The 25,890-nt window shown below is 34.9% G+C and overlaps 2 protein-coding genes across 2 annotated transcripts in view; one reads left to right on the top strand and one right to left on the bottom strand.

The window, feature by feature from the left end:
• Window positions 1-316: 316 nt before the first annotated feature.
• LOC127850730 (eukaryotic translation initiation factor 1A, X-chromosomal-like) lies at window positions 317-12,537 on the top strand. The gene is made up of 6 exons (XM_052384010.1): window positions 317-484; window positions 3,622-3,705; window positions 8,537-8,640; window positions 9,071-9,203; window positions 9,783-9,874; window positions 10,585-12,537. The coding sequence occupies exons 1-6, from the start codon at window positions 469-471 to the stop codon at window positions 10,588-10,590; spliced, it is 435 nt and encodes a 144-aa protein (XP_052239970.1). The 5' UTR covers window positions 317-468; the 3' UTR covers window positions 10,591-12,537.
• A 2,774-nt stretch (window positions 12,538-15,311) lies between these two features.
• LOC127851108 (all trans-polyprenyl-diphosphate synthase PDSS2-like) overlaps window positions 15,312-25,890 on the bottom strand; it is a 12,126-nt gene continuing 1,547 nt past the window's right edge. Inside the window, exons 2-6 of the mRNA XM_052384645.1 lie at window positions 25,679-25,822; window positions 22,228-22,426; window positions 21,473-21,721; window positions 17,249-17,380; window positions 15,312-16,863 (exon numbers count right to left, since the gene is read on the bottom strand). Of these exons, the coding sequence (XP_052240605.1) occupies window positions 16,690-16,863; window positions 17,249-17,380; window positions 21,473-21,721; window positions 22,228-22,426; window positions 25,679-25,822 (898 nt within the window). The 3' untranslated portion in view covers window positions 15,312-16,689. The remainder of the gene's footprint in view (window positions 16,864-17,248; window positions 17,381-21,472; window positions 21,722-22,227; window positions 22,427-25,678; window positions 25,823-25,890) is intronic.

Below are 25,890 nucleotides of genomic sequence, written 5' to 3'. Positions count from 1 at the left end.
GACTGATGACAATCAACAATACACGTGTCATAACCGCGAAAGCGTGATTAAAATTGCTTCGTGGTAAAGATATTTTCAAATATACGGGTATTGAAATAAAAAAAAATGAAAAAGGTCTTTGTCAAAATTTTATTTTTGCCGAAAATATTGGAGCGGCGGCCGCCGCCGCTGCCGCCCCAGCTCAGATGCCCATGGGCCTATAAATATAGCGAATGAACAACAGTCATTAACTTGTTTTAGTTGTTGGTGTACATGATGCCGGGAACCTGACTCAAAATTCCGACAATGTACTGTGACTAAAAGAGGGAATCCGCATATTACTCGACATTAGTCTTTCCATTTCCGGTTGCCTGTCGTTAAAAACTTTCACAATATTTTCAACGTGATTGACGCGTAATTTGTTCAAGACTTATTGTGGGAAGAAAACACATAAGCTGTTAATTTCAGATCAGTTTAAAGGTTTGAATTATGCCGAAAAATAAGGGTGAGTTGTTTAACCAATGTTTTCAATGACAATTCCATACGTCGTAATGCATGGCCAAAGTTAAATTTCGGATTTTTTATATATACATGTATATTCGTCAACATATTGCTTGTTTACTTTCTTGATTATTGGTATTTGAAGGTGTTAATACACATTTACAAATGAAAAAACGATAATCTGAATACACGTGTATAACATATAATTACAGGGCTCTTGCTGGGTTAAAATTGTCTTTCGCCACCCATTTTCGCCATATTTGTTTTTCGCCACTTTAAAAAAATATGAGCCATTTTGAGCAATTCTTAAATTCTTTTATTCAATGTGTATACAATTCATTTCCGTAGTGTGTGCCTATTTACCAACAAAAGGGACATTTATGTCATTCAATTTCATATTTATTAATATTTATATTCACCATGAAGAAAAAGTGCTTATTGCTTTTCTGTGACTTTATGCAAATGTCACATAAGTGACAGAACATCATTTTTAACCAGGTTTTCCGAAGGAAAAAACTGGTTATTAGATTGGCGAATGCGGGCTGGCTGGCTGGCTGGCTGGCGGGCGGAACAAGCTTGTCCGGGCCATAACTATGTCGTTCATTGTCAGATTTTAAAATCATTTGGCACAATTGTTCACCATTATTGGACGGTGTGTCGCGCAAAATAATTATGTCGATATCTCCAAGGTCAAGGTCACACTTTGAGTTCAAAGGTCAAAAATGGCCATAAATGAGCTTGTCCTGGCCATAACTATGTCATTCATTGTTAGTGCTGCAACAATACGCCAAAAACCGTATTGCAATATTTTGTCAGTTCAAAAACCTGTATTGCAATATATCGCAATATATTGCTAACTTGTACCAAAATTATAACTTGCCAATTACCCGATAATCCCATAAATTCCAATTTTAAAGCAAATTCAGGTAAATATTTACTATAAATGTGCTCAAGAATAATAAGAAACACAAACATTCGCAAATTTTCTTAAGTATCAAATACATTTTGCAATTGTTACTATTTAAAGATGTGATGAAATAACGTCCAACCGGGGCGTTTTTCCCACTGAACACTCGTAATTCAGCTGCATGATGTTCCCGTTTTTATACAACACAAAATACACCCATACTTTCCATGCGACGTTCTACATGTCTGTATAATTTTCGCGCGCTTTTTATTGAGAAAGGATAAAGCACTGTTTATTTGACGCTATAATTTTTTATTGTCGCGTTAGCATTCAAATTTGGAAGCGTGTTTCCGAAATTCGGATTACAAATAATGCTCAAATCAGAATCAAACGAAACATTTACAGCTGTGCGCAATTAATTCAACGATAATCTGTTCAAAAGCATCGAATGAATGCTCCCATGTAACAACGCTACTCCGTATAATACACTTTTTAGAATGCCATTTTTACGTAAAAAATAATTTACACTGCTTTGTTTTGTTTACCTTTTTATCATTATTTCGGATGGCTTTTCTGGACGAAATGTGAATGAATTTTTGTAAAATTTTCGTACCGGTATGATGAAAATCATATCGCAATACAATATGCGGATTGCGTATTGCGATATATACCGATATACCGGTATATTGTTGCAGCCCTATTCATTGTGAGATTTTAAAATCATTTGGCACATTTGTTCACCATCATGGGACGGTGTGTCGCACGAAAGAATCACGTCAATATCTCCAATGTCAAGGTCGCCACGACTAAAAATAGATTTTTTTTAAAAACAAACTTACAAAGGGGGTTAATTTTGTTTGTTCATTTCAAAAGTTCAGTTTGAGTTTTCTCCCTTTATCAGATTTTTTTTTCACAATGAAAACCTGGTTTTGTGACAACTTTGTCCCTTGTTGTTTTTGCATCATAGCGAAGCCAATTATTCCCAATTTTCCACGAGTCTTTAAAATTTCTAGCAGGAGTATTAAGACACATTTTCTTTTCAGTATCTGGAGACCCCAATTCCAATGGTCGTTTTGATGCAATGTTTACAATTATACTCTTAAGGAGAGCAAAGTTGGGTATTATCGGTGCGAGTAGCTGTCCGTTGTAAAAACAACATCAATGACATCATAAAATTTAAACTATGGTGACGTATAATTTTTGCTTACATCACTTTTACATTTCATATTTCGTCAGAGGGTCTCAAATTCTACGTCATCATAGTTCAAATTTTATGATGTCATTGATGACGTTTTAACAACTTGTAATACTACCGAATTTGTTGGCGCCATTTAAAGGAAAGTTCCCCACGTTTGATTGTTTTGTGAAGTGCATGTTGCGTCAAATGAATGAATAACCGTCAGAATGACTAGTTGTTTACGGTTACATGTACACCAGCAAATAAATTGAATTTAAAATGTTTTATACATTTATTGAAATATAAATATATTTTTAATATTTTACTACGTGTTTTATTTGGCAATATTTTTGGGTAATTAAATTGCAACTAAAATAAACTAATAACATTTAATTTCATTGATCAGCACAATATTTAACATTTTGCTTCATAACATAACGCTAATCATCACCAACGTTTGTTATATTGCTGTCAAACTGAGAGATTATCAATTGACACCATACTTGTCAATCGCTAATTAATTATCGAGTAAGACAAAGTGTTGATACAAAACATCAGAACAACTAAAACTTATAAGCTTTGTTAAATGATTCCAATATGACGACACTTCTAATTTTAGCACATGGGCAAATCATGCACGCTTTTCATGCGTGGCGAATACTGCGTTCTGATTTGAGAACATTCATTTCTGCCAGATAGACTCCACCAAGGGGAGGGGCTATGGGTAGATTGGCTTGATTTTTGGAATATTTTGTCGAATTTACAGGTTTGAGATGCGCACACGCGGGCACTTGTTTCCGGTCGAGTTGCTTATCCGTTTATTTTGCGAGAAAATAATTGAAAATGTGTTTTCGCCACTAGTTTTCGCAAATTGACAAATATTATCGCCACTCTTCTTTCACTTTCAAGTTTGGCGACAATTGCAAATGGCAGCGGGGGCCCAAGCTTAGCCGCAAAGAAAATAACTTGCATTTTTCAAAGGTTGATGAGCGATCCTGACATATCAATGACAATATGCTTCATAATTTGTACTAGCCTGACTTTTTTTTTCTTGTAGGTAAGGGAGGTAAAAACAGGCGTAGGGGTAAGAATGAAAACGAAAAGGAAAAACGAGAGTTGGTCTTCAAAGAAGATGGTCAAGGTATAATTGTACTCGTCTTAAGTGAACTTTGGTTGATTAAAAACAATGAAAAATGTTTATGTTATGTTAATGATTTATTTTGCAGAGAAATCATGTGTAGTTGTGTGCATGTAAATTATTTTTATTTAAAGCAAATTTATAAAAGTCTTCATCCAAAAATATTTAAATAATTTTGCAGATATTGTTTATTAAAGGGGCCTTTTCACAGATTTTGACATGTTTTGTAGTTTTTCATTAAATGCTTTATATTGATAAATGTTAACATTGGATATAAAATGCTCCAGTAAAAAATCAAGAATACAATTTTAAAAAAGAAAAAAAAAGTAACCCTCAGCAGGGCTCGAACCACTAACCCGTGGACTCCTGGAGTAAAAAGACTGTGACTTAGACCTATCGGTCATCCTTCCGGATACAATGCTAGATGTATTTTATACTTTATATTAGCAATCCTTGTAGTTTCACAAAATATAGCGACAACAACAGAACTCTTCAAATTATTAATTTGTTTCGCGTTGCAGTGCTTTATAATTTTCGGGTTTTTAAATAGTCAAAAGATGCATATACATGTAATGGCTAGTTTAGAGCATGATAAATGTTCAGTATTACTGTTTCCTCACAACTATCATAACTACATGTATAACAAAATTTGCAAATCTGAAACAACATTTTTCAATTTTGTCAATTTAACCAAACGTGAAAAGGCCCCTTTAAAAAGTAAAAGCATGTCTAACTAAGTCATGTTATAAACCAGGTTGTCAGTTCATAAATAATGGCAGTCAGTAAATCACTTATACAATACATTTATTTACATTAATACGGGGCTTTTCATCAGGAAATTGGGAAGAGGCCCTAGCCTTTCAAATTGGGAATTTCATGCGCCATAACTGCTCATTTTGGGAAGACCGTGTTTTTAGAAAGTTTTTGAGACAGGGTCTTTTTCATTGCGCAGAAGTATTAAAAGACACATTGTGGTGCATTCTTATCATATTAGAGCTCATTGCTTTCAATTTGGGAGATGCCAAATAAGTTTTTAGTAAAAAAAAAAAAAATACAATTTGGGAAATTTCTCTATCAATTTTGGAAAAAATTAACTTATTTTCAATTGGGAATTTAATGGTGAAAAGCCCTGTAATAATTTATATAATTGTAAACAAATGTAAAGAGACACAAAATAAACTTTAAAGCATCAGATAACATTTCATGTTGGTTTGTTTTTTAAGAATATTTGTGTATCAGTTATTAAGTAATTGATAGAAGCAAATCTTGATTGTATTGTTTTTAAAATAAAACTCGGCATGAATTATTCCTTTTTTTTCCTTCTTATATTTTATGAAAAGCCAAAAGGTGTCATGTTAGCCTGATAATCTTATCAAGACAACACATGTGAAGTCAAGTGTGTCGTAGCCATAATTATGCACACTGGGGAAATCATCTTCCATGAAGTTCTTGCCTCTATCAGTCTATGCCATGTTTATTCAATTATCTTGACGTATTTGAATATCCAGAATTAGTGAATGTAAAATCACTATGATATTTTATGGTTTACATTTTTATATCAAAATATAAACTTTATTTAGAAAGAAAATAAAGAAAGAAATCAGTTTTGGCAATGTAGGGAACATTGATGGAAATACTTAAGTTAAAATCACTAAGTTTATTTCAGCTATGGATGTTTATATTCCCAGAAAAACAGCTTAATTACAACCTAAATCCCATATTTCAAAACCCTGCTTTTTGATGCAATTATTCTACAATTTTGTCTTTTTGATGCCAGAAATTTATCTGCCTGGGATGCAAATGATACAAAGAACTGGAGCTTACTTCAAACGTGTATTTTATATCATACTGATGTAAAAGGCAACATTGTGCAGCATTGAATAAATATGCACGAATGAAATAAACATTAAATTCAGTTTTTAGCTCTACTGGCCGAAGGCCTGAAGAGCTTATGTCATGGCGTGGTTTCCGTCGTCGGTGCGTGCCTTAGACTTTTGCTTGTTTACGCGATAAAGTCCACAGTTTTCATCCGATTCTTTTCAAACTTGTTCAGTGTCTTTATATTAATGAGGACTCGAAACCTATTGAAAATGGGTTACATCAGAGTAAAAAGTCCAGAATTATCTCCCCTTGAATTTGAGAAAATTGTGAAATAAGGCTTGTTTACGCAATAAAGTCCACAGTTTTCATCCAATCATTTCCCAACTTGCACAGTGTCTTTATCTGAATGATGAGTCAAACCCTATTGAAAATGAGCAATATCGGAGTTATAAATCCAGAATTATCTCCCCTTGAATTTGAGAAAAAAATGAACATCTTTAACACTTTGCCATAACTTTTGCAAAATTTAAGATAGCAACTTCATATTTGGCATGCATGTGTATCTCATGGAGCTGCACTTTTTGAGTGGTGAAAGGTCAAGGTCATCCTTCAAGGTCAAAGGTTAAAAAAAACAAAATTCAAAGCGGTGCAGAAGGGGACATAGTGTTTCCTACAAACACATTTCTTGTTTGTTTATCCTTTTGAAACTTCAACGGATGTTTTATACCATCAAGGGCCAGAACCCCATTGAGATTGAAGAAAATTTTTCCAACTTATTGTTGAAAAGGAGCCATTTGAAGTTTAAATTTAACGTTTCTTCTTGTTTATGCGATAAATTTCCCATTTTGGGTCTGTTTATTTAAAACTTGCTCAGATTGTTCATACTATCAAGGGTTTGAGCCCTATTGATTCCAGCCAGTAGAGCGATTCAGGCCGTCATGAGCCTCTTGTTTACCATTTATTTGACCCCAGACAATTTCAAGCTGATAAGTCATTTGTTCGAAATCAACTGAAAATTCAAATCCTGGGTAAATTTGAGTTTATTTTTTTTATGCCCCCTTTCGAAGAAGAGGGGGTATATTGCTTTGCTCTTGTTGGTCGGTCGGTTTGTCGGTCCGTCCACCAGGTGGTTGTCAGATGATAACTCAAGAACGCTTGGGCCTAGGATCATGAAACTTCATAGGTACATTGATCATGACTCGCAGATGACCCCTATTGATTTTGAGGTCACTAGGTCAAGGTCACAGGTGAAGGTCACAGTTACTGGAAATAGGCATTTTAAGGATTTAGCATGGTTCAAACAAGGGAAACAACTACCGTTTATGCATGTACTTTTTGTTACAGCATTTGCCTCCCTTGTTATATATTTAAATTTTACCAAATGTAAGGCTAACTGCATTTTTGTAATGCATTGTAACAACCCTTCGAAGAAGAGGGGGTATATTGCTTTGCTCATGTCGGTCGGTCTGTCGGTCGGTCGGTCCGTCCACCAGGTGGTTGTCATATGATAACTCAAGAACGCTTGGGCCTAGGATCATGAAACTTCATAGGTACATTGATCATGACTCGCAGATGACCCCTATTGATTTTCAGGTCACAAGGTCAAAGGTCAAGGTCACAGGTGAAGGTCACAGTTACTGGAAATAGGCATTTTAAGGATTTAGCATGGTTCATTGCCACCGCCACCACCACCACCACCACCACCGTTGTTCACAGTGACAAAAAACGTATTCACACAATGGCTGCTACTACAACTTATAGCCCATATAGGGGGGCATGCATGTTTTACAAACAGCCCCACCACCACCACCACCGTTGTTCACAGTGACAAAAAACGTATTCACACAATGGCTGCTACTACAACTTATAGCCCATATAGGGGGGCATGCATGTTTTACAAACAGCCCCACCACCACCACCACCGTTGTTCACAGTGACAAAAAACGTATTCACACAATGGCTGCTACTACAACTTATAGCCCATATAGGGGGGCATGCATGTTTTACAAACAGCCCCACCACCACCACCACCGTTGTTCACAGTGACAAAAAACGTATTCACACAATGGCTGCTACTACAACTTATAGCCCATATAGGGGGGGCATGCATGTTTTACAAACAACCCTTGTTTAGACAAGACTTAAATTCACCATAGTAATAAAATAATTTGTATGTTCCTATTTGTTCAGTTGGGTAACATTATTGTGAAATTTAATACAACCAATACATCTACAATACATATCTGCTGTATAGCAATCTTAAATTTGCAAGATTATACCAATAAATGAGCCATATACTGCTAATCTGCTATAGATCCTGCGTTTTTTCACACTTCAATTTTTTCTACTACCAATATCCGACTTAAGTAAAATGTTGAAGTTTTGTCAGGAGTTTCGCATGATTTTTGTTTCATCACAATTATTCACGTTTGCTTAAAGCAATAAACAATTACCCAATCTTGTCCAATATTGTCTTGGAACTGAATCACATTATGACGAGGTGAAGGTGTATACACTCTCAACAAGTCATTGATCAATACTGATTTATTTTAACAATCATAGTGCTAAATATACAGTTTCAGAATAATATTCAAATCCTACAAAATGTAAATTCAAATTGTTTATTATATAATTTTGTTAACATGGTCTACGTAAATTTAATGCAAAAATTTAAATGGGTAAATGTTCTCTGGTTTATGACATTTTTATTTAGCAACTAAATCCCCCATTTCCACCCGCATGACATGACTTTCATGCGGTATAATGATGGAGGGCTTATGATTGGGACAATGATATACACACAATTTGTCAGATGAAAAGGAAAATGCTTTGTTTAAATTACAATGAATGACTATGACAATAAATGTAAAAAAAAACAAAAACATTTGACTGGGCAGTATTAAATTCGTCAGGTTACCAGAAACAAAGCATTGTTTGTTCAGGTCTTTAAAATATAGCTTATATCAATAAGTGATATAATATCAATTTTATTCATATTAACTAACCTTTTCAGAGTACGCCCAGGTCACCAAAATGCTTGGAAATGGAAGGTTGGAAGCAATGTGCTTTGATGGACAAAAGAGGCTGTGTCACATACGAGGAAAATTGAGGAAAAAGGTGGGTACTTGCACATTTGTTACTTAAGTTGTTCTAAACATAATGGTTATTTCCAGAGTAAATATGTGGGAGCAGATATGACATTATGTCTGCTTTGGGACTGGGTGTTTCCTTGGTATGTTAGTATTCCTTAGATGTATAAATTGACAACAAGTAATGTTTTTTCCTGTGAAACATACTTGTGAGTGTCAGGATTAGCCAAATACATTTGATGCACTCAATATTACATCAAAAATTTTATACTGAACTTAGCTTTTTCATCGAATGATTAAAATTTTGAAAACAAAGTCAAATCTTGTAAATTTAAATAGCACAATAGAAAAACTAAACACTTCTAATCTGGTACTTGCGATTTTAGAACTTGTTTTTAAAAATTAAATATAATTGATCTATATTATTTTTTGTGCAGCAATTAATGTGTTTGTTACAGGTATGGATTAATTCTGGAGACATAATCCTTCTTGGACTGAGAGATTACCAGGACACAAAAGCCGATGTGATATTGAAATATACACCAGATGAGGCTCGAAATCTGAAAACATATGGTGAACTGCCAGAATCAGGTATGAATCTTTCTATGCAAAGACTCTTAAATTTGGCTACAAAAACTCCATTTTGCTCAAATTTGGCTAAAGAATGGTATTCAACTTAAATAGCCTCACTGAAGATAATTTATGGTTTGAAAATGTTTTTTTCTCCTCCTAACAATAAATTCAACTGCAATAGAATCACTGAACGTAAGCATATATAGTTTGCAAAACTGATAATTTGGATGTAATATTCAAAGCATACCTTGTACATGTACATGCATTATGTTTCTTTAATAAACAAGTTAGTAAAGTGTTTTAAACTTTACACGTAACGTAATGTAAATACATGTATTACAGAGCACTTTCAGATCCATGAATATCCAATTTAAGTAATAAGATACATACTTCTACTAGGTTCTCAATAATTCAGGGAGGGTCAAAATTAAAATTACTATCCTATTTGCCAAAACATTAATTTAAAGAAATAAGACCAATTCAGCAATTTAGCACATTTCAAACAATAAGAGTTTGCTGGGTAATTTGGCTGGCAACTGGTTCAAATCTACTAGACACTGTTCATTTTGTTTTTTACACATATTTATTGTCTTTCAGCGAGAATTAATGAGAATGTGGAGGAGGGAGATATGGATGGCGACATGATCACATTCGATGATTATGATGGATCAGACGATGACATTGATGACGTATGTATGAGTTAAAATTTTGCTTAATAAAACGGAATTAATATTAACTTCCAGCGGATTTTAGAAAGAATGGGGTCAATAAGACAAAAGCCGTACAGTTTGAAGTTAACGCAACAAAATGCAGACAGGTTAAACCTTTAAATTAACAACTTTTAAACTCAGATATTTGGGTATCCTGGAGTATGAAAACATATAAAAACTACTTTGGTAGCTGCCATACAAGTTTAATATAAAATAATGTAAGTAAAAATAAAACTGTCTTAATTGTTTTGCGTCATTTTAGTATAACAACATTAACATAATAATCATTTTCCTTTGTTATACAAAAATGTGTACATCCGACACATACATTTGTGAAATCCTCAACATTTATGATGTGTTTTTGGAGACTGTAGTGTATTCATTTTGTCTGGACATTTGTAAAGTATCATTGTAAGAGCACTTAAGATAAAGTTATTTATTAAAAAAAACCTTGGATTTATTTATATATGTACTGGTATTTAAATATGCATTTGCCTGGAACTGTAGGAAGTGTTCGGCTGTTGTTTTTTCTATGCTATGTACTATTATTCTAAGAAGCACTGAAGATACAGTTATTTATTAAAAAACTCTTTAGATTTATTTGGATGTATGTACAAGGGCTGGTATTTAATTTTGCATTTACCTGAAACTATAGGAAGTATTTAACGGTTTGTTTTTTTCTCTTTCAGATATGAGTCATGCAGTGTCTTGTGTTTTTGTAGAGACTTTTCAATTAATTCATGCACAAGTTAATTATTGGGTTGACAAATGGAGTACAAATCTTTATACTGCAGACAGCAATAGGATTTCATAATATGATAGCTTATACGTGAAAAAAACAACCTGAAACGGGATAATGCTGTGTGATTCCATTCATGATAGCAAATGATTGAAAAAGAAACGTGTTTTAAATTCAAGATTGAAGATTGGTGTCATTTATCACAATATACAAGAACATTCAAACTTTGAAAAAAACGTGCAAGTTGTGCTTGAAAATGAACATAGGGAAAGCCTTATGCATGTTTTATTATTTTTTCTCTATCTTGGTAACAGTGAATTTATTGATTTTTTTTCTTATATGAATTTAATAATTTTCATCAATATTGCACCCTATTGATTATCATAGTTTTTATAAATTTCATGAAAATTTCCCATTTTGAGTAATTACAATAATTACACAGAGTTGAATTTCATGTAAATGCATCTGTAGCTTCACTTAATGTTGTAGATTTTCCAAATTGTTTTTTCCCTATATTTAAATAATAAGACTTATTACAATATTTATATGAATTTTCTCAAGAGTGTTACTCTTTATGCAATTCTACAATTAACACAAATTAAATTATCATGGCTTTTGGGATTGAGTTCAATTGTATCATGTTAAATAAATATTAGAGGGACTTGTTCACTTTTTTGTGAATTAAGCACTTAAATGTATGCACTTATAAGAGAAAAATTCGTTTTTTTCATTTAACTTTACAGATCAGTTTTGTTTTATTATTTTAAAAGAAATTATTTAAAAGAAAACATTCCAAAGAGTGCTATTAATTACCGTTACAGATAGTTTCTTTATTTTAAAGGATAATGGCTCTAAAAATGCGTAACTATTGTATGTTTCAAAATCTGTGTTTTTTTTTTTATTTCTCTTCATACACAATTCTTTTATGCAACCATCTGTGTCAAAAATAACAATTTTCAGTTTTTAATAATGTGAACAAGTCCCTTTAAAAGTAGAACATTATTTAATTATTCGGTTCTATTCTACTATTAAATATGCAAATGTATGGTCTCAAAAGTTAACAATAAATTTACAAATATTTAAAAGGTAAATTATGGTGTTTCTTATTTGCAAATAAAACATGTTTTTTTTGGCAATTCACACACAATTTTTTTCTTATTAATAATTAAAAAATTCATTAAAAAATATTCAAATAAACCATTTTCAAAACATGTTTTTTGTTATTCTACTCCTTTACTATTACATTAATTGAGCACTATCTGACACTAGACTGTAAAAGCGGTGACTTTTCCCCGTAAAAATTTAGCAGCTTTCTGACTGTTAAAGGGACCATCAACCGCGATTTACGAAAAAAGAAAAGTTCTAAAATACCGTATTTTTTACAATTATTAGTTTATATTGATTAAAATATCACGACTGGTATATTACATTACAATGTACTTGAACAAAGTTGTGAAGTTTTCATAATTTCAGTATATTTGGTGATAAATTTTACTGGGTACAGGTACCAGGTAACTACCAGTTAACTATAAATAACGCAAGTAGATCATCATCATCACGTGGTAAACCCAGGAATGCAAATTGTGCATGCGTAGTGAATTGTATATATAAAATGATAAATCTACTTGCGTTATCTATAGTGTGTATATCGTTATGTCACCTATTTTCGCGATGTACTTTCGATTCCACATCTTAAAATTTTATTACCAAATATACTGAAAATATACCACTCGTGATATTTTAATCAATATATACTAATAACTGTAAAAAATACGGTATTTAAGAACTTTTCTTTTTTAAACAATCGCGGTCGACGGTCCCTTTAAAGCCATGGTCAAATCTTGATAAGGAGCCAGTAATCATTTGTTTCATACTTCCAAATAAAGAAGTAGTTAAGATTAAATATTCTTGGTTTTCAATGTGCTTTATTTCTGGGTTATTATGCCCCCCTTCGAAGAAGAGGGGGTATATTGCTTTGCTCATGTCGGTCGGTCCGTCCACCAGGTGGTTGTCGGATAACTCAAGAACGCTTGGGCCTAGGATCATGAAACTTCATAGGTACATTGATCATACTCGCAGATGACCCCTATTGATTTTGAGGTCACTAGGTCAAAGGTCATAGTCACGGTGACCCGAAATAGTAAAATGGTTTTTGGATGATAACTCAAGAATGCATACGCGGCCAACAGGGCGAACTCTGAACAATATAACTGAAATAACTGGTCTGTAATCCTAAATTTATAATTATCAGTCCAATGAAACATTATCCTTTGAGTAAAATAAAGTGGATCAGTAAAAATATTATCAGAATATGAGATTTTTTTTATATTAAATATTGTGTTAATGTTTAATTTTGTTGATTAATATAAATATAAGCAGGACAGGGGAGGTAATACACTATTATATCTTTCTTGTATACAGGGGAAACAAATGCAATAAGTTTAAATTTCAAGTTTAATGAATAGAGGATATTTATCATGTCAGTGTGAGATCATTTGTTATTTTTTATGATCACATTTTATTATTACTTTGACAAAACAACACTTACCTGAATACCACAATGAATTCCACCCAAACAATACCCCACGCCCCTACCAGAATCCCTTACCCCCCAACCTCCCCCCCCCATTTTTTTTAAACATCTTCTAATAAATAACCCCACCCCACATATAACCCCCCCTCTAAACTCCCCACCCCTACCCCCCCACCCCCCCCCCCCAATTTTTTTTTAAACATCTAATAAATAACCCCACCCCACATTATACCCCCCTCTCACTCCCCCCTGCCCCCCCCCCCAATTTTTTTTGTAAACATGTAATAAATTACCACACCCCACATTATACCCCCCTCTCACCCCCCCCCCCCCCCCCCCATTTTTTTTAAACATCTCATAAGTTACCCCACCCCACATTATTACCCCCTCTCACCCCACCCCCCCCCCCCCAATTTTTTTAAACATCTAATAAATTACCACACCCCACAGGATACCCCCCTCTCACCCCCTACCCCCCCAATTTTTTTTTTAAAACACTAATAAATTACGACACCCCACATTATACCCCCCCCTCTCACCCCCCCACCCCCCCCACCCACCTCCCCCCTACCCCCCCCCCACCCACCTCCCCCCCCATTTTTTTTTTAAACATCTTATAAATTACCACACCCCACATTATTACACCCTCTCATCCCCTCCCTACCCCCCCAAAAAAAAATTATTTTTTTTTGAACAACTTATACATTACCACACCCCATGTTATACCTCCCTCTCACCCCCACCCCCCCCCCCCCCCCTACCCCCCACCCACCCCCAATTTTTTTTTTTTTAAACATCTTATAAATTACCACACCCCACATTACACCCCCTCTCACCCCCCGCCCCCCCCCCCCCCCCCAATTTTTTTTAAACATCTAATAAATTACCACACACGACATTATACCCCCCTCTCACTCCCCCCTACCCCCCCCCCCCCCCCAAAAAAAATTTTTTTTTTAAACATCTAATAAATAACCACACCCCACATTATACCCCCCTCTCACTCCCCCCTTGATCATGACTAGAAGATGACCCCTATTGATTTTCAGGTCACTAGGTCAAAGGTCAAGGTCACAGTGACTCGAAATAGTACAATGGTTTCCGGATAACTTACATTAGGTCAAAGGTCAAGGTCACAGTGACAAAAAACGTATTTACACAATGGCTGCCACTACAACTGACAGCCCATATGGGGGGCATGCATGTTTTACAAACAGCCCTTGTTTTTAATTATGTTGATATCTCAAAACATTGTGCTTAAGAATACAAAAAGGACTGGTACAATTCAACATGAAGATTCAAATAAACGGAAAGCTTTCAACTCTTTTCTTAGTTCTTAGCATGGGTAGCTTTGTATAAAATCGGACAGACTATAATTAAAACCATTCTTGAGAGAGGCGTAATATATACCTTTTCTTTGGAGCAAAGTGATGGGACAAGTTTCAATCTCTTATGTGCAGGAAATGTTAAATCAATAAATCAAGTTTCAGTTTGCTAATTTGTACATCAATTTGATAGTTCGACATTCAATTCTTTACATTTACAGCGAACTGGTAAGTGGAGATATAATCCTCTAATTGTGCTGGAAATTGATAAGTGAAGATTCAATGCCTAACATATGCATTTATACTAAATATTTAAGTAGAGAGCAAGCACCTTGCATGTAAAGCCTGATAAACATGAGATTCAAACAATCTTGGATATACCAGAACCGGGTACATCTAATACCGTAGCTATGTACACTAGCTTTATGGTTGGTGAATTAGTGAAATTATTTATGTACACCTTATAAATCAATGATTATAATTGAGTTTTTTTTTACCTTCCATGTTTTATATTGAGTTGAATATTTATACTGCAATTTTGACTTGCAGATATTTAAACACTTCAGCTGTGTGTTCATCTGTCTGAACTCCTAACACTGAAACAGGGACAGTTGTAGGTCGTAGCTGACTTCGGATAACTTTTGACCTAGCTTTTTCTCAAATAAATTGCCCCAAAAATGCAGTATAATTTGAAGCTATATAGGACTGAGATCAAATATTTTACATTCTTATTTTGGGATCTGTTAGAAAATCAAAACATAAAACTTGTTCATAAGATTGGTCCTCTAACAAAAATGACTTAAGGCGACTGTAACAATCTAAATATTCAAGTTTTTATTGGACTTCAATATATGGTGTATCAGTTTCTCATGTCCAGTTTATACAATGGCACTACCAAATTACTGGCATACAATAGAGTGTTCTCCAGGAAAAATACACATGAGCAGAGAGGACTTATTAAGGAAGCAAAATTTAAATCCCCCTCCCCCTAAATGTGTATACCTGAAAAAAGTCCCAAAGAGTTTATAGTAGGCTGTACATGTTTGGTATGAGCAGCTGGTTGCCCTGTATAAAATGTAAGTTTCTCTTGAAAATAATAATTATTGTGGTCAGAAACTCCATTTGGTTCATGTGCTATTCAAACTGAAATATATTGCAGAAGCAACACTAAAATAGTAGGTTGACTATTGGCCCTATGACAATTTCCATAAAACAAATCAAAGGAAGGCATTTAAAGTTGCTTCTAACAAATTCCAACATGGGAAAGTATCAATAATCAGAACAATACAGGTTAAATAACCTACATTACTTAAGAAAAAAACACTAGTTGTGTATAAGTATTTCAAAATGTAAAAAAAAAACACGAAACAAGTGTATAACTTAATACTCATTCCCAGCTTTTATTAAATGTGTAACTTTATAAACATTTAGAGCAGTTACCAAAAAAAACGTACAATTTATTTCAAACTCCCTTTGCATGTCAATTTAATTTGTCAAAATATTTACATTGTATAATGCATGCAATTTATAAATCTGTTTAACAAAAAATACTGGGTTTGGTTGTATATCAAATATGACCCATCTTCATTGAAGCTTCATTATACAATCATAGCCAATTTGTCCCAACACTTGAGACTCGCAGAATAATTTGTTAATGAAATTTGAATCGTAGCTCTAGTTTCCAGCATACAAGTGTGCACTATACTGAATATTGCTCAGCATGGTTAAAAACTGCCATTTTGGCCATGGTTAAACCACAATTGTTTATACAATACTTTCTATATGGAGGAAATATGTGTTTTCTCAGAAAATCTACAGGTCCACTACACATTTAAGGGCCCATTGGCTTATTGCCATCGCAGTAACAGTATTAAGGGTTCATCTTGTGAGCTGTGGGGAAAACCAAGAGACCTTCCAGGAAACCATACATGTCTGGTATGGACTGGTGATCATCAACCAAATGCAAATCTATATGGTTTGAAAGTTAAACACACTGATGAGAAGATAGCTTGATTGTTAACGACTGTAATAGCTGGGCACCCACAACACACAGTGTAAAGATGTCTACAGAAGCAGTTCAAGCAAAACCAGAACCACTGGAAACCTTTTCAAGTAAACATGGGTATATATGATAACTAAAACTCGTTTTGGTTTTTAAAAAACTATTGAAATAAAATAACTTCTCAAATACACAGCATCAGGATTTAACCGGTTTAAATGTCGTTGTAGCCTGCACTATATTAACTAACGCAGATTTAGCTTCTGAGGGTTCAAAGCAGTCCAAAGCTGTGATGGCTTTTCTTCCATAGTCTCTGCACTTTTCTTTGCACCATTCTATAGTCTCATTGTCTCTGATAATTGTTGTTATTATCTGCAAAAGGAACAAATAATATGTTAATCAAGGAAGTTTAATACTTGTATACATGTATTTCAGAGTGAACCTTTGATGCTTACAATTCGACATCAGTGCTGCAATCCTATAAAGTTCTCCAGGTGCAAAAAACTTGGAAGGTAGGTTTTGGAATAAATTTGTGAGTTAAATTTGTATAATAAATCAATGACAACACTTTAAGAATACACAACACAATATAAACTGTAATGAAATCATTTAAATAACTTATTTTGTAATTTAATCAGCTAAAAAGTAGCAAATCCATTTTTCTATTAATGATTTAACAAAACATTCCTATAGACAATACTGGCACACAAACATGTACTTATTGTACAATTCTGGAACAATGTGGTCTATTTGTTACCTTTTCATGACCACTAAAAGTGTCGATAGATTGTGGCCCATGTACTTCTGCATATCGTATCACTGGTGCGGAGGATAGAATGCCATTCGGATCAACACCAAGATTAGCAAAGGGTAACAGGTCTTCATTCATCTGAAAAAGGACAGAGTAATGTAAAGTTATATACAGGAACTGAAAATATGTCATAATTAAAACAAATGTCTTAAGAAAAAAAAGTATCCCCGGAAATTGTACACTAAAGAGACAGAAGCTGATTCTGGATGTTTAACCCTTTGCATGCTGGGAAATTTGTCGTCTGATAAAATGTCGTCTGCTGAATTTGTAAAATAAGCATTTTCTTCATTTTTTTTCAAAGAATACTATCACAATAGCAAACAGTTTGGATCCAGATGAGACGCCACGTTCTGTGGCGTCTCATCTGGATCCAAACTGTTTGCAAAGGCCTTTAAAATTCAGCTCCAGCGCTTTAAGGGTTAATAGTAGCTTTTAATTTTCTCAGTATTTTCTTGAAACATCTAAAATGAGTAAGTCAGAATACCTATGCATTTTTTAATCTTTAATGTATACACAGTAACATTTAACTTATATAATTTATACCATTATACGGTCATGAACTTAGGATTTATTACAGAGCACTTAAGATCATCTATTCAAATGCCTTCAAATAAAGACATCTTTATCAGTCTAGAAAATCCTTGCAAGGAATAAAAGCCACACAAACAGGAAATCTAGCAGTAAAACAAGAACTTTCTAGCAAGTCGTACATAATTGACGAGTGAAGATGCCCAAACGTGAACAAGTTCCTTTAGAAAAATACATTTCAGTTTTGCTTTTACAATTAAATTTTATCCTTGGCAATTTTAAAAGCCAATATGGATTGAAATATTATAAGGGAAATCATAATTTTCAAAACAAGAGCTTTAGGAGGACAGCAAGCACCACTTAACTTGTTCTTGTCAGAGTTTTGACTGCTTTTTTTAAACCAAACTGTGTGTTTAGTACAGAGCTTGTTAAAGCTATCAAGTATTTTTTTTGAATAAAATATCCTACGAGACACATCCACCTTTTTATACCCCCGATTGTTCAAAACGGGACCTATTATAGTGTTACCCTTGACGGGCGGCGGTCTGTGGGCGGCGGGCAGGCGGCATCCACAGAAGTGTTCACTCTCTAAGTCAAATTGTTTTCATCCAATCTTCACCAAACTTGGTCAGAAGTTGTATCTAGGTCAAGTTTGAATATGGGTTGTGCCGGGTCAAAAACTAGGTCACGGGTTCACTTCGAACATTTCAAAGATCTAGCATGGTGTCCGCTCTCGAATTGAAGAAGTTTTATATAGAAAATATCTAGGTCAAGTTCCAATATGGGTCATGCCGGGTCAAAAACTTGGTCACAGGGTCACTGAGTGCATTTCAATGATGGCACTCTAACTGAAGTAGTTTTAATATGATCTTGAACAAATTTGGTCAGAAGTTGTGTCTTAATGATATCTAGGTCAGTTTAGAAATTGGTTTATGCCGGGACAAAAACTAGGTCACGGGGTCGCATAGTGCATTACAAGGATTAAGCAGGGTTGTCCGCTCTCTAATTAAAGTAGTTTTTATCCTATCTTTACCAAACTTTGTCAGAAGTTGTATCTAGACAATATCTAGGTCAAGTTTGAATATGGGTCATGCCGGATCAAAAACAAGAGCACCGCATAACGGGTGCCACGCTCGGCTGCGAAAGCTTGTCAGAATTTATTTTTTCAGAGGTCACAGTGACCTTGACCTTTGACTTAGTGACCCAAAATGGGTGTGGCGTGTAGAACTCATCAAGGTGCATCTACATATGAAGTTTCAAAGTTGTAGGTGGAAGCACTTTGATTTTAGAGCGAATGTAGTGGTTTATGTTAAACAGGGTTCATACAGATTGTCTCTAATGAAATTCAAGCACTTTTAAAGCACTTTTCAAGGGAAAAAATCCAAATTTAAGCACTTTTTTAGTCTGCACTACTGAAAACTGTGTATTATTCTGTGTCCAATACTGGCAACATTTCCGCGTAATTGGTCTCTTCTTGCTTAACATTCTATGTGACTTACAACAGTCTGCACTACCCTGCTACAGTAACAACTGTTTAATCAAAAGTATGATATTTAATTTTGATATAGTGATTGACCAAAGGAATTAAACATACCAAAAAACTAAACCTGTTATTTTTATTGAATATTTATTATAAATGTTCATAACAGATAATCCAGTGGTATAATATAGCTGCTACAAAGTGTTAAAGACAAGTATACATCTGCTACAAATTAATTCTGAAGAAAAAATAGAAAACTACACCTGTGCAGAATCTCGCAACTGCCTTAAATTAAGTTAAGTTCAACCATAATATAAAATTGAAGCTTGTAAAAAGTATACTTATTTAGTAATTTTCTACCGCAGACGCAGGTACACATGTACATTGTAAATGTAAAATCTGTTATAGATTCAATAGTGTATATGTTCAGACAGAGAGTCTGCACTCATTTAAACAGATTGCAATTTCTTCACAGTATCATTTAATTTATTTGAAAATGAGTCAAGTGCAACTTTTTTGTCTTTTGAAGTACGTCTGAATGAATTTGCTTCACAGCCCAACTGCATTTTTGGTGGCTTTTCAACGCCGATTCTCCCATACTAGCGATCTCTATTTCTGCTCTGCATACTTTACCAGTTGCTTTGACTTAAGAATGGGCATTGTCAAAAACCCAAGGGTAATTCAAAAGCCACCCTTTCAGAAAAATGCACTTATTTGCTGGCATATTTTAACTTGTCAGCACCTTAATAGCATATTGCGTATAAAAAAAACGAAGTAGACCAATTGGCGGAAGATAAGTACAAGTTGCCTCCCTTATGTTCTTAAACCTGTACCAACCCATACTGATCCAGTAACTGCCAGTATGAAAAGATCGAAACTGTCATAAATCATTTTTTTTAAACTACGACTTCTGACTAATGGAAAAGATATTAAATTATATATTTTTACCCTTAGTACGTTTTTCAAGCACTTTTGAAGCCCAAAATAAGCACTTTTTAAACATTTTTAAGTTTTTATATGCAAATAAGCACTATTTAAGCACTCCACAGCCTTTATAAGCACTATTCAAGAAGAACCTTGAAATTCAAGCACTTTTCAAGGTCTGTGCGAACTCTGTTAAAGTTTAATATTAGAGGTCACAGTGACCTTGACCTTTGACCTAGTGACCCAAAAATGGGTGTGGCGTGAAGAACTCATCAAGGTGCATCTACATATGAAGTTTCAAAGTTGTTGGTGGAAGCACTTTGATTTTAGAGCCTATGTTAAAGTTTTATATTAGAGGTCACAGTGACCTTGACCTTTGACCTAGTGACCCAAAAATGGGTGTGGCGTGTAGAACTCATCAAGGTGCATCTACATATGAAGTTTCAAAGTTGTAGGTGGAAGCACCTTGAATTTAGAGCCAATGTTAAGGTTTTAGCACGACGCCTACGGCGGGCGGCTGACATCGGATGGCGGACGACGAGCTGGCTATGACAATACCTCGGGTTTTCTCCGAAAACAGCTGAGCTAACTAGGTCATGGGGTCACTAAGTGCATTTCAAGGATTTAGCATGTTGTCCACTCTCTTATTGAAAGTTTTTATCTGATCTTCACCAAATTTGGTCAGAAGTTGTGTCTAAATGATATCTAGTTCAAGTTCAAAATAAATATGGGTCATGCCGGGTCAAAAACTAGCTCACGGGGTCACTTAGCGCATTTCAAGCATTTAGCATGGTGTCTGCTCTCTAACTGAAGTAGCTTTCATCCAATCGTCACCAAATTTGGTCAGAAGTTGTGTCTAGATGATTTGTAGGTCTGACAAGTTCAAATATGGGTCAAGGTATTGTTATCAAGTTGTCCAAAACCTTCAAACGGGTGTATCTTGTGACAGTTTGGCACTCTTGTTATATAAATTCACATACAGTGACATTGACTGTTGACCTTGACTCAATGTTCCCCAGATGCAAACAGTAATGAAATTGTTGTACAATGTTTATGTGCTTACATCACATATGCTCAATTTGTTCTGCAGACATTTAGCCCAAATCATTTTTATATACTTGATAACCTTGACCTTGATCAAACACATCCAGTATCAATTCCTGACAAAACAAACAAAACCATACACTTTTTCTTTTAATCTAAGTTCACACAAAAAACATGCTCTTAAAAAACAATACCTGTCGAGCATATGCGATGTTTTTCCCGAACTCTTCCGCTGCCATCTGCACCTGCTCATTATGACCTGCGAGTTCCAAGGCAGACCGGCAACCCCTGGACAGGAGACTTCCTGACTGCAGGAATGTCTGGCGTTCCCAGCACGAGAATGTAACATCCTCGGGTAACACGCCTTGGCCGTTACGATCTCGAAGGCTGGTGAACTCGGCCGACATCATGTCGCCTATGGCCATAGAGACCAGCTCTACAACCTGTGTACAAATAGTTTTGTGAAAATTCTTATTGCAAGTGTAAGTCTAGGTCTTTTACAGTAAACATAGACAGATAACATTTATTCCTCTAATGCTTGGGTCTTAACATATTTACAAAATTTAAAAATTATTAAATAAATCACAAACAGTATACAATATGAAATAAACACACTTTTCATATACAAAACATAGGCTATATGTGCACAATTATAAAATAAAAGCTATACATGTAGTAACACATATGACAACTATTGTTTTCTGCCAGACCCAGTAATGGAACATGTACAACTATTAATGGTATTAACGTAAAGGCTGTGATTTTTTTTGATTTGTACATGTGTTACATTTTTTTCCTTTGAATGGTATTTGAAAAAACAAACACATTCCAATTAGAGGGCAGTTTTTAAATATTGAATGATGAAACAGGAATGAGAATTTAAAAAAAAGCATAACTTTAAAGACACCATTTTTCCTGCTACAAGTTTCTTTTCAGGCATCATGTTAACCTTGGTATTCCTGAGTTCTGCAAGCCCTGTACTTGCACTTGTTAGGAGGAAATCCCCACTGAGTACAGCTATCTTGTTTCCAAACTCCATGTCCTTCAAAGACCCATCAGTCTCTTTCAGTGTGTCTAGATTAACAACCCCTCTGTGTACCAGGTTAGCTGTGTTGATCATTTCTGTGATCTCTGCCAACTGTCTCTGACTGTAAATTTGCAAATAATAAATGTCATGGGTTACTGGATATAGCATAACTGAAAAGATAAACTATGTTCATGAGTGATTTACATATTGACTATTTTCAATCTCCACGTCGTCTCAAATCACTTTAATATTTCAACCAAGTTTCATGGAAATCTTTCAAGGTGTAAACATGATAAAGAGTGAACAGGATAATGTTACAGATAGATGGATGGACAGATGAAAGTAATCCTGTACACCACTTTGTGGAACAGGGGTGGGGTGAATTAAAAGTTTTCTTACACAATAATATTATTTTTTTTAATTTATGCCAAACTAACTAAGGGTTGCTAGTAGGTTGGCTATATTTGTTTTAGCTGATTTCCATTTAATAGCACATGCAATAACATGCAAAATTCTTCCAAATCTCTATTTCATATTCTTGTAACTTAAACATTTCCTAGATCTCAAGTAATAATAATAAATGAACAATCTAAGCTGAGCTAAGCAGAAAACACAAATCCACAGGGCATGAGGTCTTGAAGCTTTTGAATGTTACTGGACCTCATCAGATTTTATCAGACCATTTTGAAATGAAATAAAATGAAAAAGCATAAATACAAATCTCATTTTCTCAATGCAAATAGTTAAGCAATACTTATAACAACAAAATGAAGATTGGTTTTATAATATTTGATAAGAATATGTAAGTTTGTTTGACAATAGTATTTGGAAAATGTTTTTGCTGAACATCATAAAAACAAGGGCTGTTTGTAAAACATGCATGCCCCCCATATGGGCTGTCACTTGTAGTGGCAGCCATTGTGTGAATACGTTTTTTGTCACTGTTACCTTGACCTTTGACCTAGTGACCTGAAAATCAATAGGGGTCATCTGCCAGTCATGATCAATGTACCTATAAAGTTTCATGATCCTAGGCGTAAGCATTCTTGAGTTATCATCCTGTAACCATTTTACTATTTCGAGTCACTGTGACTTTGACCTAGTGACCTGAAAATCAATAGGGTTTTTCCCAGGAGGGCAAAGGGTCATGGCGCATTACTTTCAAAAAGGGCATTTTAGCGCGCAGTTCAGGCAAAAACGTTCCGTGAATACCTGAATTAGGGAGAAACATGTAATCGCATCAGAGGCAGTTATGGATAAAAAAAATAAACAAGCACATTTAATGGTAATTGATGTATTTAACTTACTTTGATTTATATTAATAAATTTTTTTTGTATATTTACCTTGCAATGAACATTTAAGTTCCATACTGTTACAATACACTGTACAGCACGACAAACATGATAAAGCAATATATGCATATGAATCTGATTATACACAGATGCACTAACATATAAATGAAACCATGTTTGTCTTATCCCATTTTCTAACGATAATCTTGTCTGATTATTTAGCACTGCGAGTTAACTGATCGCTAACAATATGCAAAGACTCGTGTCCGTGACATACATCCACTGAGTAGATTACAAACTAGTGATCTGAAAATCAATAGGGGTCATCTGCCTGTCATGATCAATGTCCCTATGAAGTTTCATGATCCTAGGCGTAAGCATTCTTGAGTTATCATCCTGAAACCATTTTACTGTTTCAAGTCACTGTGACCTTGACCTTTGACCTAGTGACCTGGAAATCAATAGGGGTCATCTGCCAGTCATGATCAATGTACCTATGAAGTTTCATGATCCTAGGCGTAAGTATTTTTTTGTTGAGTTATCATCCAGAAACCATTTTACTATTTTGAGTCACTGTGACCTTGACCTTTGACCTAGTGACCTGAAAATCAATAGGGGTCATCTGCCAATAATGATCAATGTACCTATGAAGTTTCATGAACCTAGGTGTAAGCATTCTAGAGTTATCATCCGGAAACCGTTTACTGATTCGAGTCACTGTGACCTTGACCTTTGACCTAGTGACCTGAAAATCAATAGGGGTCACCTGCCATTCATTATCAATGCACCTATGAAGTTTCATTATCCTAGGCCTAGTCATTCTTGAGTTATCATCCGGAAACCATCTGGTGGACGGACCAACCGACAGACCGACGAACCAACATGTGCAAAACAATATACCCCCTCTTCTTCGAAGGGGGGCATAACAAATTGATAGTACACTTATATATAATTATTTCCAAACCAGTTTTCGCGCACCAAAAAACAAAAAATTGGTTGGCTCAAAGAAATTTTGGGACGGCGCTAGCCCTGGTAGATAGACCCCACGACACCAGTACATAATATAATCTGCAAATGTGGTCCTAAACTGCATCCAAGAACGAGTCACTGTGACCTTGACCTGTGACCTGGTGACCTCAAAATCAATAGGGGTCATCTGCCAGTCATGATCAATGTACCTATGAAGTTTCATGATCCCACGCCTAAGCGTTCTTGAGTTATCATCCGGAAACCATCTGGTGGACGGACGGAGACTCCACGACACCAGTACATAATATAATCTGCAAATGTGGTCCTAAACTGCATCCAAGAACGAGTCACTGTGACCTTGACCTTTGACCTAGTGACCTCAAAATCAATAGGGGTCATCTGCCAGTCATGATCAATGTACCTATGAAGTTTCATGATCCTAGGCGTAAGTGTTCTTGAGTTATCATCCGGAAACCATCTGGTGGACGGACCGACGGACGGACGGACCGACCGACATGTGCAAAACACTATACCCCCTCTTCTTCGAAGGGGGGCATAATAATAAGAATAGGCAACATTGGCCCACGCCTTATGCCTTTGAAATCAAAACTTTTGCTTTAAATGTTGACAAGTTCAGGAAAGAGAGAAGGTTGCATATATTTCCCACTTTCGATCATGTACATTTGTTAAAATGCTGGAAATAGTTTCTGTATTGTGATCATTTTAACTAACCAATATAAAAAACTCAGTCTATCTTATGTCCCAATTAGATCGCAATTACGCTCGACTGGTAGGTTACAAATCATTCTACATGTATTTTATTCAAATTTGCCTTATTTGAGCAAAGTAAAATTAAATCAGTCGGTTTTTCTGACAGAGACCTAGTTTTGTTTTCATAATGTAACAAAACATATATTTGTGCACATCAATTTTTACCGGACACAAGAAGTGTCATTTTTTTACATTAAAACAAACCTCAGCATTTTTATCGGAAATGTCTGATGTCTTTGGCATGGGTTAATAAGAGTTTTGGATTGCTTGGTTAAACTTATTATCATTTTGAAAACTGAGAGAAAGACCAAAAAACAACAAGTAAATGGTTTATACTGACCTTGGGTATATGCCACTAACCATTTCATCTGCTGCATGGTCAACATTTTCCATGTTTTCACTTTTTGCTCCAGCCGCTTTTGAAATAAGCAAGATCATTAAACCTCTGGTTTGTAAGCTGTGTTTTCCATTATCAAGAAAGCCTCTGAAATTATAAATATAAGCATAATAAATGTATATTTTAAACATTATTCATTATGAATATTTTTGAAC

Source organism: Dreissena polymorpha, chromosome 11 (genome assembly GCF_020536995.1).
Source record: "Dreissena polymorpha isolate Duluth1 chromosome 11, UMN_Dpol_1.0, whole genome shotgun sequence".
Lineage (NCBI taxonomy): Eukaryota > Metazoa > Mollusca > Bivalvia > Myida > Dreissenidae > Dreissena > Dreissena polymorpha.
The sequence above is the reverse complement of the archived record's forward strand: the minus strand, read 5'-3'. Positions and strand labels throughout refer to the sequence as shown.

What these genes read in the sequence shown, in the direction of transcription:
- LOC127850730 (XM_052384010.1), top strand. An exon ending in CTTCAAAGAAGATGGTCAAG is followed by an intron (nt 3,706 to 8,536) that starts GTATAATTGTAC and finishes TAACCTTTTCAG; the next exon opens with AGTACGCCCAGGTCACCAAA. An exon ending in TGGTGAACTGCCAGAATCAG is followed by an intron (nt 9,204 to 9,782) that starts GTATGAATCTTT and finishes ATTGTCTTTCAG; the next exon opens with CGAGAATTAATGAGAATGTG.